The 12,967-nt window shown below is 36.5% G+C and overlaps 1 protein-coding gene across 1 annotated transcript in view; it reads left to right on the top strand.

The window, feature by feature from the left end:
- The window catches only part of EIF5B (eukaryotic translation initiation factor 5B), a 32,520-nt gene that overhangs the window by 10,773 nt on the left and 8,780 nt on the right, over nt 1–12,967 (top strand). The window contains exons 2-14 of the mRNA XM_082774105.1: nt 1,551–1,676; nt 1,758–1,842; nt 2,248–2,893; nt 3,378–3,598; nt 3,699–3,849; nt 4,777–4,872; nt 5,913–6,005; nt 7,365–7,448; nt 8,790–9,094; nt 9,749–9,856; nt 9,992–10,102; nt 11,168–11,235; nt 12,350–12,491. Of these exons, the coding sequence (XP_082630231.1) occupies nt 1,551–1,676; nt 1,758–1,842; nt 2,248–2,893; nt 3,378–3,598; nt 3,699–3,849; nt 4,777–4,872; nt 5,913–6,005; nt 7,365–7,448; nt 8,790–9,094; nt 9,749–9,856; nt 9,992–10,102; nt 11,168–11,235; nt 12,350–12,491 (2,236 nt within the window). The remainder of the gene's footprint in view (nt 1–1,550; nt 1,677–1,757; nt 1,843–2,247; nt 2,894–3,377; nt 3,599–3,698; nt 3,850–4,776; nt 4,873–5,912; nt 6,006–7,364; nt 7,449–8,789; nt 9,095–9,748; nt 9,857–9,991; nt 10,103–11,167; nt 11,236–12,349; nt 12,492–12,967) is intronic.

Genomic DNA, 12,967 nt, shown 5'->3' with positions numbered 1-12,967 from the left:
GCATGTAAGACAGACTATTAAGTACATTTGAGATGTGCTTTTTTTTCCTCTTGACTAGAAGTATGTATCCCTGGCAATATCCTGTACAGTGAGGAGATTCGTCATATTGCTTTATGTTTGGCTTGTTCTATCAGCATAGAGGAAAACTTAAGGTCTAGAAAATGCAAATTGTCAATATTTAAACAAAAAGGAAGCGCATCGATACTTGTGCTGTTGTAACAGAAAGTATTTGCCCAGTATTATGCCCAATTTTGGGGATAAAATGGGTTGGTGGATTTTAGCCTTCACTTGTCAAATAGTTCTTTGAGCCCTCTACTTTTACTTACGTGTTTGGTCCTTCAATATTCTGTTATTCAATAAATACTTGATTTTCTCTGTTAATACTTCACTTCTGGATTTATAAATTGGCCATGCTGAAACTCTGGTAGTTGAATATCTGCTGGTGTCTTGGTGGTCCTGAGTTTTGCAGAAATGTGTTTCCCTTGTTTTGTGGATATAGATTCAAATATTTGGTGGGCCAATTGTGTGTTGTAAGTGGGTGGCAATAAATGAGAGAGATATACATGGACAGAAAACTGTTCTCTGATTCACAATTTCACTAAGAGTTAACTGCATTTTAATAGCATGTAGATTAAATGATTTTTTTTTTTTGAAACTGTGAGCAGTTGTAAGAGTAGCATCCTAATATTTGCTACTTTAATGGACTATTTTTGGTCTGAATACCTAAATTTTAAGTGTGAAGCAGGGAATAGGCATGACTCCTTTCTCACAGCTGCACTGTGAGTATGATTACAGGGAAAAATCTCTGGGCATTAGATTTGGTCTTTGCTAAGTTCTGTTGGTGTAAGTAAAGGGAAAAAGTGCATCTGACCTAGTTATTGATAAAGGAAAGGAAAAGAGCCACTTGTGCTTGGTTGCAGGTGAGATTATTTGCAGCAAGAAAGGAAAATGCTTTAGAAAGAGAAACTTGATATCATGAGATCTAGTGAGGAGGGAAGCATATTTCATATGCCAAGTGGAACTTCTTTTGGCTTTTCTTAGGCCTGGGAGAGGTGTTGCTAATACTGTATTAGTATTTTTTTTTAAATTTATTTATGATCCACTTTTGTGTCTGGTAGGGACTGTACTCTGTTCCTTCTGAATCATTGTTACACTTGCAGTTTGGGGGGTTGCGTTTCTGTCAGTGACACCTATTATGATATCGAGGTCTAAATGATTTATCTTTTGAAGGAACAAAATGAAACAATCTGGTTGTATTCTTCCAAGAAGATTTATCAAATTTCATATCTGAACTTTAAAGTCAGTACTTCATGAACTGAACATATTTTACAGTTTCGTCTCCCTTGAAGCAGACAACACGTGTGAAGGTTTCCTTTTTGTCCTACTGGGTGAAATAAATATAATGATTTTCTTTTTTTTTTTTTGTCCCTGACTTACTCATGTTCTCTTTGATCTTATATTTTGAAGCTTTTTTTTGTTTTATGCAAAGGGCTTCTACTTGCGCAAACTTTTAAACTCTTGATAAACCCTGCTTTCCTTTTATATTTTAGAGCAAAAGATGATATCGATATTGATGCCCTTGCTGCTGAGATAGAAGGTGCCGGAGCTGCGAAGGAGCAAGAACCTCAGAAATCCAAAGGCAAAAAGAAAAAAGAGAAGAAGAAACAGGATTTTGAGTAAGATTTTTTCCCATCTGTCTTTATTTCATAATGCAAAAGCTCATTTACTTAAGTACTGTAACTTCTTTCTTATTTTAGTGAAGATGATATCCTGAAGGAGCTGGAAGAACTGTCGATAGAGGCACAAGGAGGCAAAGCTGACAGGGAACCTTCTGCAGGAAAGGTGAACGATGGGAGGGAAGGGGGCTGTTTACTAGGAACTAGCTGGAATACAGGACACCTCTGTCCCAGAATAGTTCTGGTGCTGCAGTGTGGCTGGGGCTCCTAGGGGAGACTTAGCAACTGGTATATATTTTTGATTATACTCAATCATAATTTAATAGTAAGCGTCAACTGTGCAATATTTTACCACAAGCCATGTCTCCAATGCAGATAATTATTCAAAGTCAATCAGAATAAATTTTAATTGTTGGCCGAGTGTCGTATACTCATCAGTAACAATTCCTGCTTTTCAAACTTGGTCTTTAATATTAAAGAGAAGTTTTTCTTGACATCTCTGAATGCTGCTGCTTAGCTCTCAATAGCATGTCATTTTTCATGGCTGATTTCTTAATCATTTAATTACCAGGCTGAAAATGACAATGAAGAAAGCTTATCAAAACAAGACAAAAAAAAGAAAGGAAAGAATAAAAAAGCTAATCTTGAAAATGACTATGACAGTGAGGAAGAGGAACATAAAGATACAAAATCTAAAAAAACTCAGAAAGCAAAACAAGACATGCCTTCTGGCAGCGATGATGATGATGTTGAGATTCAGCTTAAGAAAAACAAAGGGAAAACTCAGAAGTCAAATAAAAAGCACGAGGTGGCAGAAGATGATACTAACATTAAGAAAAGCAAAGAGCGTGTGGGGACATTGTCTACAGGTGAGAGCGGTGATGAATCAGATGACGTCTCCCAGCCTAGAAAAGGACAAAAGAAAAACCAAAAACCCAAGTCCGCTCCTGCAGCTGAAAGTGGAGATGAGGAAGAAGAGTCTTCATTCAAAGTAAAAACAGTGGCTCAGAAGAAGGCAGAAAAAAAAGAACGTGAAAGGAAAAAACGCGAGGAAGAAAAAGCCAAGCTGAGGAAACAAAAAGAGAAAGAAGAATTAGAAGGTGGTAAAGAACCAGCAAAGCAGAAGGAAGCTCCAAAAAAAGGTGAAGAGAAGGCTTCTCCTGAAGTCATGGCCCCTGCCACTGGGGAAAAAGGAGAGACTCCTGCAGGAGCAGAGGGTTTGTAACTTGGTTTCTAAAACTATAATTTTAACACTGTAGTTTTATATAAGACCAGAGAGTTGGCAGGCTTTGAGGATGGCTTTGTTGCTTTATTCTAAGTTGGGAATCCTAGACGCTCGGTAGCCTTGTCTGTCTCTTTGTGTTGGCTCACCTGTGGCTGTTTTTTTCCTGGCTTGTAGTTTGCTCAGGTACAGGGGGAAACAAAAGCCAGATGGTGATTTCTCATTACCATATGTACGTAACAGTTCTATAATGCAAACATCATTTTTCAGTCCAATTATTCTTAGACATCTGTTACATTAAGACTTCAGGCCCTGTCTTTATAACTTTGGAGTTTTATTTTTTCATAATGAAGTGCTTATGTAGTAGCCAAGTGAAAATGTTCCTCATTTGGAGTTATTTATAGTATTTGAAACAGTATTTGTATTTGGAGTCCTTAAAATTTCTGGGGTCTTTGATCTTGCGCCTCTTCTTTCCGTAGCTGATGACAATGAAGGAGACAAAAAGAAAAAAGACAAGAAAAAAAAGAAAGGTGAGAAAGAAGAAAAAGAAAAAGAGAAGAAAAAGGGGCCCAGTAAAGCCACAGTTAAAGCTATGCAAGAAGCCTTGGCTAAAATGAAAGAGGAGGAGGAACGGGCAAAAAGAGAAGAAGAAGAACGCATAAGACGACTAGAGGAATTAGAAGCTAAGCGCAAAGAGGAGGTACTGCATAAAATAAGGGAGAGGTAATCTTAACCTGTACCCTTGCTGGTGTAGTGCAAAGAGTGCTTTAAAATTTGTGTGTTTTTCAACCTTTTTCTAGGAACGATTAGAACAAGAGAGGAAAGAAAGAAAGAAGCAGAAAGAAAAAGAGAGGAAGGAGCGTTTGAAGAAGGAGGGAAAACTTTTAACAAAAGCTCAGCGAGAAGCCAGAGCCAGAGCAGAGGCTACGCTTAAACTGCTCCAAGCTCAGGGTAAGCTGTAGAGGTGTGGTATGATTATTTCTTCAAAAACCAACCAACCAACTGAAAAAAAAAAATCATTTTAGTTTCCTTACTGCTCTTCGCATGTGTTTTTCTCTATCTGGGGCCAGGTGGGCAATTACTTTGCTCAAATCAGCACAGTAATTCCACATAAAGTTACTGTGCTGTAGATGTGTTTTAGCAGTGTTGAACTATGGCCTTTTTTTTTAAGTAGTTCTTGATGTCTGTATATTTTCATCTTGCACTTAAAATATCCAGCTTCTTAATGCACTCCACGTGTAGTTTAAAGATGCTAGTTATCGAACTCTGTGAAAAATAACTTAATTCCATTGCCTAATCCAAAGGTCAGGAAAAGCAGATGAGCTGGGCTGCAGCTCTTGTAAGACTCGTGATCTGTATCCTCTTGGATTAATTCATGTACTCTCTTAAGCAAGTAGGTTACTTTGCCTCCAGTTAGTCTATAGGAACAGTGTATCTCCTTACATTTCTGTCAGGAAAAGGGTATATAGAAGCTTTCCTGCTATTCAGTCAAATTTAATCTGCTTCTTCCTTTCAATGAGGTAAATTTATCCAGAATATTGTAATCCCATCTCCTAATTCCTGCCTGGTAATTTATTTATGTGGCTGAGGAAAGAAGAGAATTCCAGAGGCTGAGTATCAGTCCTTTTATATTTGTAGAGAACCACTGTGTTTGTACCCGTTGAAGAAACTTTTTTACTATCACGTTTCTACTAATCAAGCTAAGGCCATGAATTCTCTTCAGTCCTTGTTATAATTACTAGAAACCTTACATTTCTGCACTGCTACAACTTGATTTTGCTCAATTCAACACAGTGAATCACGTGGGTAGCTGGAAGAATGTTGAGTGTTTCAGAAGGTACAACAGTAATTAAATGATTTTAAATAATGTTTCTGCAGGTGTTGAAGTGCCATCCAAAGACTCTGTGCCAAAGAAGAGGCCAATATATGAAGACAAGAAGAAAAAGAAGCAGCAGCAGCCAGAAAATAAAGAAGGTGTGGTTTGCATATAGGAATACTTAATTTATTAGTCACAGTTCAGGAAATGTTTGTGGGATATATTAGCTAATCCTAAACTAATTGCACTTTAGGGTGCCTGCAAGGTTTTTCTGACACCCCCACTCCCCATGCAAGTGCTGATACATTAAGATCTGAAAGGTTTCTTGAAGACTGCTCACTTAATCCTTTGCTTTATGATCTACTTGGCTGTTTTTTTCCCCTAACATTTTTTCTTTCTTTACATATCCAACATTTAAATTATGCAGAATGTAACAGCATTTTAAGAATGTGAGGCTAGATGCTTCGCATGTGTGTGTAGGTTAAATCAATGTAGTGTAAGTAACAACGACTTGTAATTATGTCAAAGTTAAAGTCTTAGGGTGAAAGAGGACTGATCCCAGTTCAAGTTCCTCTCTTTATAGGTTGGAGGGATTTTTTTTTTGTTTACTTATATATAAAAACATTGATTTTTCTTTTGGGGGTACTACTGTGGCTCTTTCCAGGATTATTCCTTGGTTTAAAACCAAAACACTTGCTTCAGTTTTATTGTTGTTGTTCAGCTGTGTTTTTTTACATTCAACGAATTATGTGGCTACCTTCCTCTTAAGAAAGTATAAAGGATTGTGAAAGCTGGTCATCTGAATTGAAGTGGTGTTTTTCTCTTTTTTTTTTTTTTTAATGGAACAATAGAACAAGAAGGAGGTAGTTCATTAGTACTGGTTCATTTTCCTCTCGTATTTTTAAGAAAATGGGATTTCTTTTGATGTTCAAAAGCAGTGGTAATCCTTTTGTCCAATAACCGACTTATCACACAAATGTATTTAACTGCATGGCAGGCCAGATGTTTCTCAAGTCAGCTGTGTGCTTTAGGTTTATTTTAGCCTAGTAGATGGGAGTTCACTTAGTTTGGTATTAAACTCAAATTTTGTTTACTTTTTAACAGCACAACTTAAAAATGGAACTTAAATAAGAAACTGTATGTCTAACTATATTTTGCACTTTGAAAGAATGTAGCAACTAGTTTGCTTTTTTTGTAGTTTCAGAAAGCTTGGAGGTAACTTCCCCAGCTGAAGATGCTGTAGAACTAGAAACACCAGTGAAAGAAGAGACTCCTCTTCCAGTAGAGCCAGGTTAGTAGTAATGCTAATAAACCTAAAGTGTGTAATAAGACTGCGTGGCAAGTATTGTACTGTTTTTAACACCCGTCCTCTGTACCTTGTTGATTGAGTGGCCATCCTTTCTTGAGGCAGTTGCTATTTTTTTTTAATTTTATTTTATTTTCTAAAGGAAGAACTAATGGAATTTTGTGGAATAAAAAGGTGTGAAGCTTCAGAATGAGATTGCAAAGGTCTCTTATTCTGGGTGAACTCCAGTGTTCAATTAGCTTAGTCAGCTGTCATATAGGTGCATTCAGTGCCTTACGATTAGCTCCTTTAACTTTTCATTTGCTTTTTAAAAGGGCTGTTTTGTCAGCTCTTAGACGGGAGTGGGGGAGAAATACGCTGCTTCTGGTATCAATACTGTAATCTTCACTGTGACTGTATTCTTGATTCCAAGTATTTCGTTTTTCCTAAGTGCTGGATACAGTGAATGTGGATTAGCTTGTGAAACAGGCAGTATCAGCCTAGTGAGTGATTGCTGCCTTTACTTTTGCTTACACTCAGTATTTGTTTTGGCAAAGTAACTTTGTACTGGGCGTCATCTTCAGTTAGGGGACAGTTTCAGTTTTTACCTTTCATTCTTCAGTCAGAAAAGTACTGATAAAGTTTCCAGCTTTATGAAAATCAAGTTGAACGTATACTCTAATTCTAGCTTGATTTATCTCTTGAAGGAGCAATTCCAGTGCAATAAAAGAGAAGGACTGTCTGGCAGAATGTTAGTTCCTAGTTAATGTTCTAGCAGTCTGGAATTTACCCTTTTTTTTTTTTTTTCTTCATTTGAAATACCTGAAATGTCATGTCTATATTTTGTTTTAATCCTCTCCAGAAGAAGCATTAAAGTCTGTATTTTTTTTCCATTTGTCATTTAAAGGCTTCAGTCTCGTATTTAGTTGAGCTCCTGCTGGAATTAATATTTTGATGTTTCTAGAATTCAAGATGTATTACAGTGTGTTAACTCACCTGGAGTCTTAAAATAGCACTTTCTATAGATACTTTGTTATTTTATTGCTAATTAAAGAGTGCAAGTTTGGTTACAGTTTTAATTTGTTTCTCTGTCACTTTGTTACACATGGCTAGCTGTTAATTGGGCAGCTTCTGACAAGGAACACGATTCTGTTAGAAGTTTGCATGGCATGAATTATGCAGGCACTATTATATATTTCTTAAGTACGTGGCATTTTCTCTTCAGGGAATGTGGAGATAATTTGGTAGAATTATGGTAGCAAACTTGTGAGCTTTTGTCATTATGCCAAACGAAAGGCCATCTAAACCTTTTGTATGCGGATGAGCTGTTTCTTTTTCATTTAATGTTGGTTTTCTTCATTTCAGAAGAGAAGGAGGAAGAAGAAGAAGCAGAAGATACGGGTTTGGATGACTGGGAAGCTATGGTTAGTGATGAAGATGGAGAGAAAGGTGGGCATGTAAATACCAAATAGATGCTTTTTCTGATTAACAAGATTCTTTAGGTTTAATTTTTGTCTCTTTAGAAAATAGTATTGTGTTTAGATTCCCCTCCTCCCTCCTGTTAAATGAATTACAAGGCAAGTGTAATAGGAAGTAGTTATAAGGTCCTCTATTCCTCAAAGGCAGAGCTTTTCATTAACTGCTTTTCATTTCAAGACTGTAGGGATAACTTCTCAGGGATTTTCTTCCAGTAAGAAATCTTCCAGATTTTCTCCAGTAGTGGAGTATGTTGCATTGCTGCAAATCTTCCTGAACAGGAGTTGATTACTGTAGTTAGTACTTCCGTGATCTGTCTTTAAGAAGAAATCAAAAACTATTCTTCAAGTATTTTTGATTTGCTCAGCCCTGAAAACTTCAAAACTTCATATTTCATTACGTGTTTTTGTGGTTATGGTCTGCTGGAATGTTCTATTTTAAAGTACCTTCTTAAAAGTCTGTCGTCACTATCCTAGGGGAGAATGTCACATCCCACTTCTTGCTGCTTGGATTTGAAGGATCTGCAAATGTGATCCAGAAAAAGAACCTTCCTGGGAATTGGATTTTGTGTATTACTAAGCTGTTGGCTTTTAGTGTAGCAAGGAAACATCGCTAATCTTGTAGAGCAGTGAGCCTACTAGCAACTCTGTAAGGAAAACCTCGTAGAGCTTCAAAGAGTGTCCATTAGCTTGTCTTGCTCTTATGATTTAGCAAGTATGATTAATGAGAAGCTTTCCAAGAAAGAAAATTACTTTCTGATAGTTTGTTTTTGTTTGTTTACTGAAGAATTCATCTGAAAAATATTAACCACCTCTTAACATTCTATAAAACCTTAGGATGTGATTTTTAAAGATGTAGAAGAGAAAAATTGTTCTCATTGTTTCTCCTGCTTAAATACACATTCCTAATCAGTAATTCACTGAATCCATATTGTGTTGAATTTGGATTTTATTTTTTTTTTGTCTAGAGGTGTTAGTGCATCCATTTCATTTTGAAGTGCATAGAGTTCTAGAGGATGTCACTTCCCTGAATTTTTGAAAATGACTTCAAGTGCAAGAGTGCTGATAATATTATTCCTCCCCTCACCCCAAATTTACTCTGCCCTCACAGGTTCTAAACACTTAAGTCTGTAACTCTCAACATGAAGCACTTTCTATATTTAAAGTTAGAAAATGAATTTGCATAGCGCTTCTTGAATGGAACCTAATCTCAAGTCCTCACTCTGATAATAGACTCTCTTCATTTCTTTGTTTTGTTGTCCTTTCCTTCAGAAATTTGAATTTAAGAGAATTTTTACTTTATTTTTTTTGACAGAGAGCAAACCTGTCCACATTGAAGTCAAAGAACAAAATGAAGTGGATGAGGAAGAAGAGGAGGAGGAAGAGGATGAGGATGAAGAAGAGGAGGAGAGTGAAGAATCTGAAGATGGAGAAAGTGAAGGGAGTGATGATGAAGATGAAAAGACTTCAGATGAGAGAGAAGCAGACTCCCAAGCTACTGGAAAACAATCTATGGAAAAAAAGCCCAGCAAGGAAATCAGCTCTGATTCCGAGTACGACTCGGATGATGACCGCACTAAGGAAGAACGTGCTTATGACAAAGCTAAACGGAGAATTGAGGTATTAGGATGCAGCTTTATTTGAGAAATTTTCATATTGCATGAGAAACAACTTAATTTTCTGTTCACGGAAAGGCCGTTTAGCCATATTTGTCAAAATGATGGCTGTGTTGTGACTAATATTTAGACAGGTCCAAAAATTGGCTTAATTGAGGAAAAATATTTGATTCTGCTGATGCAAGGCAACTTGATCACAAAGAATGTGTACTTTAGTGTCATTCTTCCCCACCTTTCTCTCTCTGCTGGTGAAAGAGGCTTTTATCCTTTGTAGATGAATATTTGAGAATTTTTTAAAGCTGTATTTCTGAATTTTTCAATGCTTTTTGTGTCTGCTTATGCTCTCTATTTCCTTACCCAAGATGCTCCTTCAGACTTCATTATCAGCAAAGCTACGTGTTAGTTGATATAATAACTTAGCCTACTAGACTGTAACAACACCCCTTCCCCCAAAACAAACAAACAACAACAAAAAAAACAAACAAAAAAACCCATTTCAACTCTTAGCTGTAAGATTTTTTGACTTTCCAAACAGGGAATGTCAGTCTTTGAATTGCCTGGAAAATTTAAGTCCCACAATTAGCTTTGTTTTGGGTATGCATGTAATCAGTTCAGGAAATTCTTTACACTTAACAATTTTCATATGTCTTTTATGTAGAAGCGACGAGCTGAAAATAGCAAAAATGTGAACACTGAAAAACTCAGAGCACCAGTTATTTGTGTCCTGGGGCATGTAGACACAGGCAAGACCAAAATTTTAGATAAGGTAAGATACAGAATGCGAAGGCACCCCTCCATGCATCTTACACATGTGTGTTTTGTTGGTTAAAAACAGAATTGCACTCAAAGAGACTATTTTAAATGGCCTCTTAATGTAAATCTATGTATTTTTTGTCTTTAGCTTCGCCATACTCATGTACAGGACAGTGAAGCTGGTGGTATCACTCAGCAGATCGGTGCGACTAATGTACCCCTTGAAGCTATTAATGAACAAACTAAGATGGTGAAAAATGTAAGTAATGGCACCTCAAAGACTGTTTTTAAAAAAACTTAATTGTAAGCTGGTTACTACGTAGGCCTTGTGAGACTTCCCAACAAGAGCAGATGCCTTTTACACCATTTCCAGTATTGGCATTGATTTGTTTTTAATTCCTATCCTCTTTTTCCCATCTCCAAATTAAAATGGGAGGCTGTCTCAATTTTCAGTTTTATTTGATACATTTGGTTTCAGTTAATGCACTGCAACTTCAGAAAACTACGCAAATAACTGCCTGCTCTGTGCACGGCCTGCTTATTTGTCAATACTTTGATAGTAAGTCAAGACTTTCAAAACTTACTGAGTATATCTTCTGTTTTAAAAAAGCTTTGTTTTACTCTGTGTGCTGAAATTGGGCCAATTCACAGGTAATTTTATTGTTATAGTAACTGTTGTGTATTGCTTGTTCTGGGTACTACATTCTATTTTGCTTGCAGCAACTGACTGAAAAACCTTGGTAGTGATGGCTGTTTCTGAGGGATGGAAATACTACTTGTAATTTAAGAACTTCAGTTCAGTAATTCTAAAACTAGTCAGCCAAGTGCTGAGATGTTTAATGAGGAAGGTTTGCCCAGAACATTTGGCTGCTACTGAAAGTAGCGATGAGTTTGGCTTTTACAAGAGCTAAATGCCACAAACAGTAAAATCTCTCTTCATTTTATAATAAGTGTTTTTCCTACAAAAACTTAACTCACTTTTTTTTTTTTTTTTTTTTAAATAAATTAAAATCAGTGGAGAAGGAGAAAACATTCACAATAAGGATGGTAAATCTCACCAGACTGAACGTGTTTTTTGTGCTATTTCCCCCCCATCTTAAAATGTTATCTGAGCTTCTGGCTACTGGATAGATAGGGGTTGTGCTGCATTGTATTTTTTTTTTATGCTGAAATCAGCTTTATTTTGTTTTTATGGAGGGTGCTGGCCTTCCTTAAAACATGTAACTGCATTTTTTTGAAGTGAATACTGTCAGTAAGCTGCCAGGTCTTAAGCTTTTTCTTCTTGCATGATCTTGCCAAGATGACTAATATTTTGAAATGTTAGTTTGACAGAGAGAACATAAAAATTCCAGGAATGCTGATAATTGACACTCCAGGACATGAGTCTTTCAGGTAATGTTCATTCTCACAATACTTCCCAGAAGTGATGGCTGCATACTTTTTTTTTTTTAACAAAGCACTGTGTCTTTGCCTAATTCATTGTGTTTCTTCTCCCTTTATAAAAATTGAACTAGAAGAATAAGCAGATTTGCTTATTTTGTGGGTGCTTTATATGTCTGGTTAATACCTGGCCTTTTATATCTGATTAATTTCCCGTCTTCATGACGATTCAGCCATGAATATCATAAAAAGCACATAATTATATTTTTTTCTAAATAATGTAAGAGGAAAGATGGAGATGAGAAGCTAGCCAGGGAAGAACAGGTGAGGATGTCCAATGACCTAAGTACTCTGGTATGAAAAATTGGGACTTCTCTCCTAGCCTCCAGTTCAGTGTCCCAGCTGAGGTAACTGAGTTCATGAGACTGCAAGTTACCAGTTGCACAAGTTGACTGACTCCTACCAGTGTTCATATGCTGTCTAGAAAAAACAGTGCAAAATCAGCTTTTAACTTTAAAAGATGGTGTGCAGAACTGTTCTTGCTGAGGTGGTGCTCGGGTGAAATCCCCAAACAGAAGGATTAAGACTTTGATGTGACATTCTTGAACATAACCCTTTAAAAGCACGGAAATGCCAGGTCCTAGGGCACTTGATAAAGTTCTGATCAGTTCCTTGGCATCCTGTCACTTACAATCCTGTCACAGCTCTTCATTTTCTAGACAGGTTTTATCCAACACCACGCACGTCTGATAATCTTAGTGTTCATGTAGTAATTTGTTATGATCTGTCTCATTCAGATTTCACTGTAACCTTCTCAATTCTCATTCAAAATGAAGCAATGCATCTTAGCTTGAAAAAAGTATATAATAGTAGGAAAACTGTCAGGGGAATTGTAGTTTCTTATTTTTGCTTACATGTACTCAAATATATTCTGTTAAATGGGCTTTATGCTTACAGTGTAATTTCAATGTTTCATTGATTGATAGCCCTTTGTATTTCTGAAGTGAAAATAACTACTTGATCAGCTTTAGCTTTTTGTTGGTCAATGCAAGTTTGACATGGTATTTGGTGTTTTTCTTAAAGTTCTGTTGCTATGTGACTTTTTTTTTTTCTTTTAATGCTACAGCAATCTAAGAAATAGAGGAAGCTCACTCTGTGATATCGCCATTCTCGTAGTTGACATCATGCATGGTTTGGAGCCACAGACAATTGAATCAATAAATCTGTTGAAATCTAAGAAATGCCCCTTTATAGTAGCTCTCAACAAGGTAAGATCGCTTTTCCCTCTAATAGTATGTTTTTGTACTCTAATGTATTTTGCATCTGCCATTTTTCAGTTTTCTTTCATGAACTTGAATTGTTTGTGCAAAGACTGAAGCAGTGGTTATTAGATCCATTCTGTTGCATTTTTTGTTGTCCTTGATACCCCAGGTGCTTTACAGAAGCTTTGCAGAACAATCTGGCACTTTGTTTCAGAGTTCTCACTGATAAGTTTATCTTAAAGAACTTCAGTAAATGGTTCACGTTTCTGGAAGCTGTACTTCATTTTTTTTCTCATAAGTACTTACATGGACTTGCATTCAATTGCATTTTCCTTTTTATACTATTGAAAGACTTAACTTCATCTTTAAAAGCCCTGTTTTATTTTAGCTACTGATACTCGTTAGTTTGTGACTTGAAGACAAGCTGTCTTTTGGGCTCATTGAACACCAGTATTTGATCACCAGTGGGAAAGATTTCAGGT

Source organism: Aythya marila, assembly GCF_965140915.1.
Source record: "Aythya marila genome assembly, chromosome: 1".
In the NCBI taxonomy this organism is placed as follows: domain Eukaryota; kingdom Metazoa; phylum Chordata; class Aves; order Anseriformes; family Anatidae; genus Aythya; species Aythya marila.
This window is presented reverse-complemented; position numbering and strand designations above follow the sequence as displayed.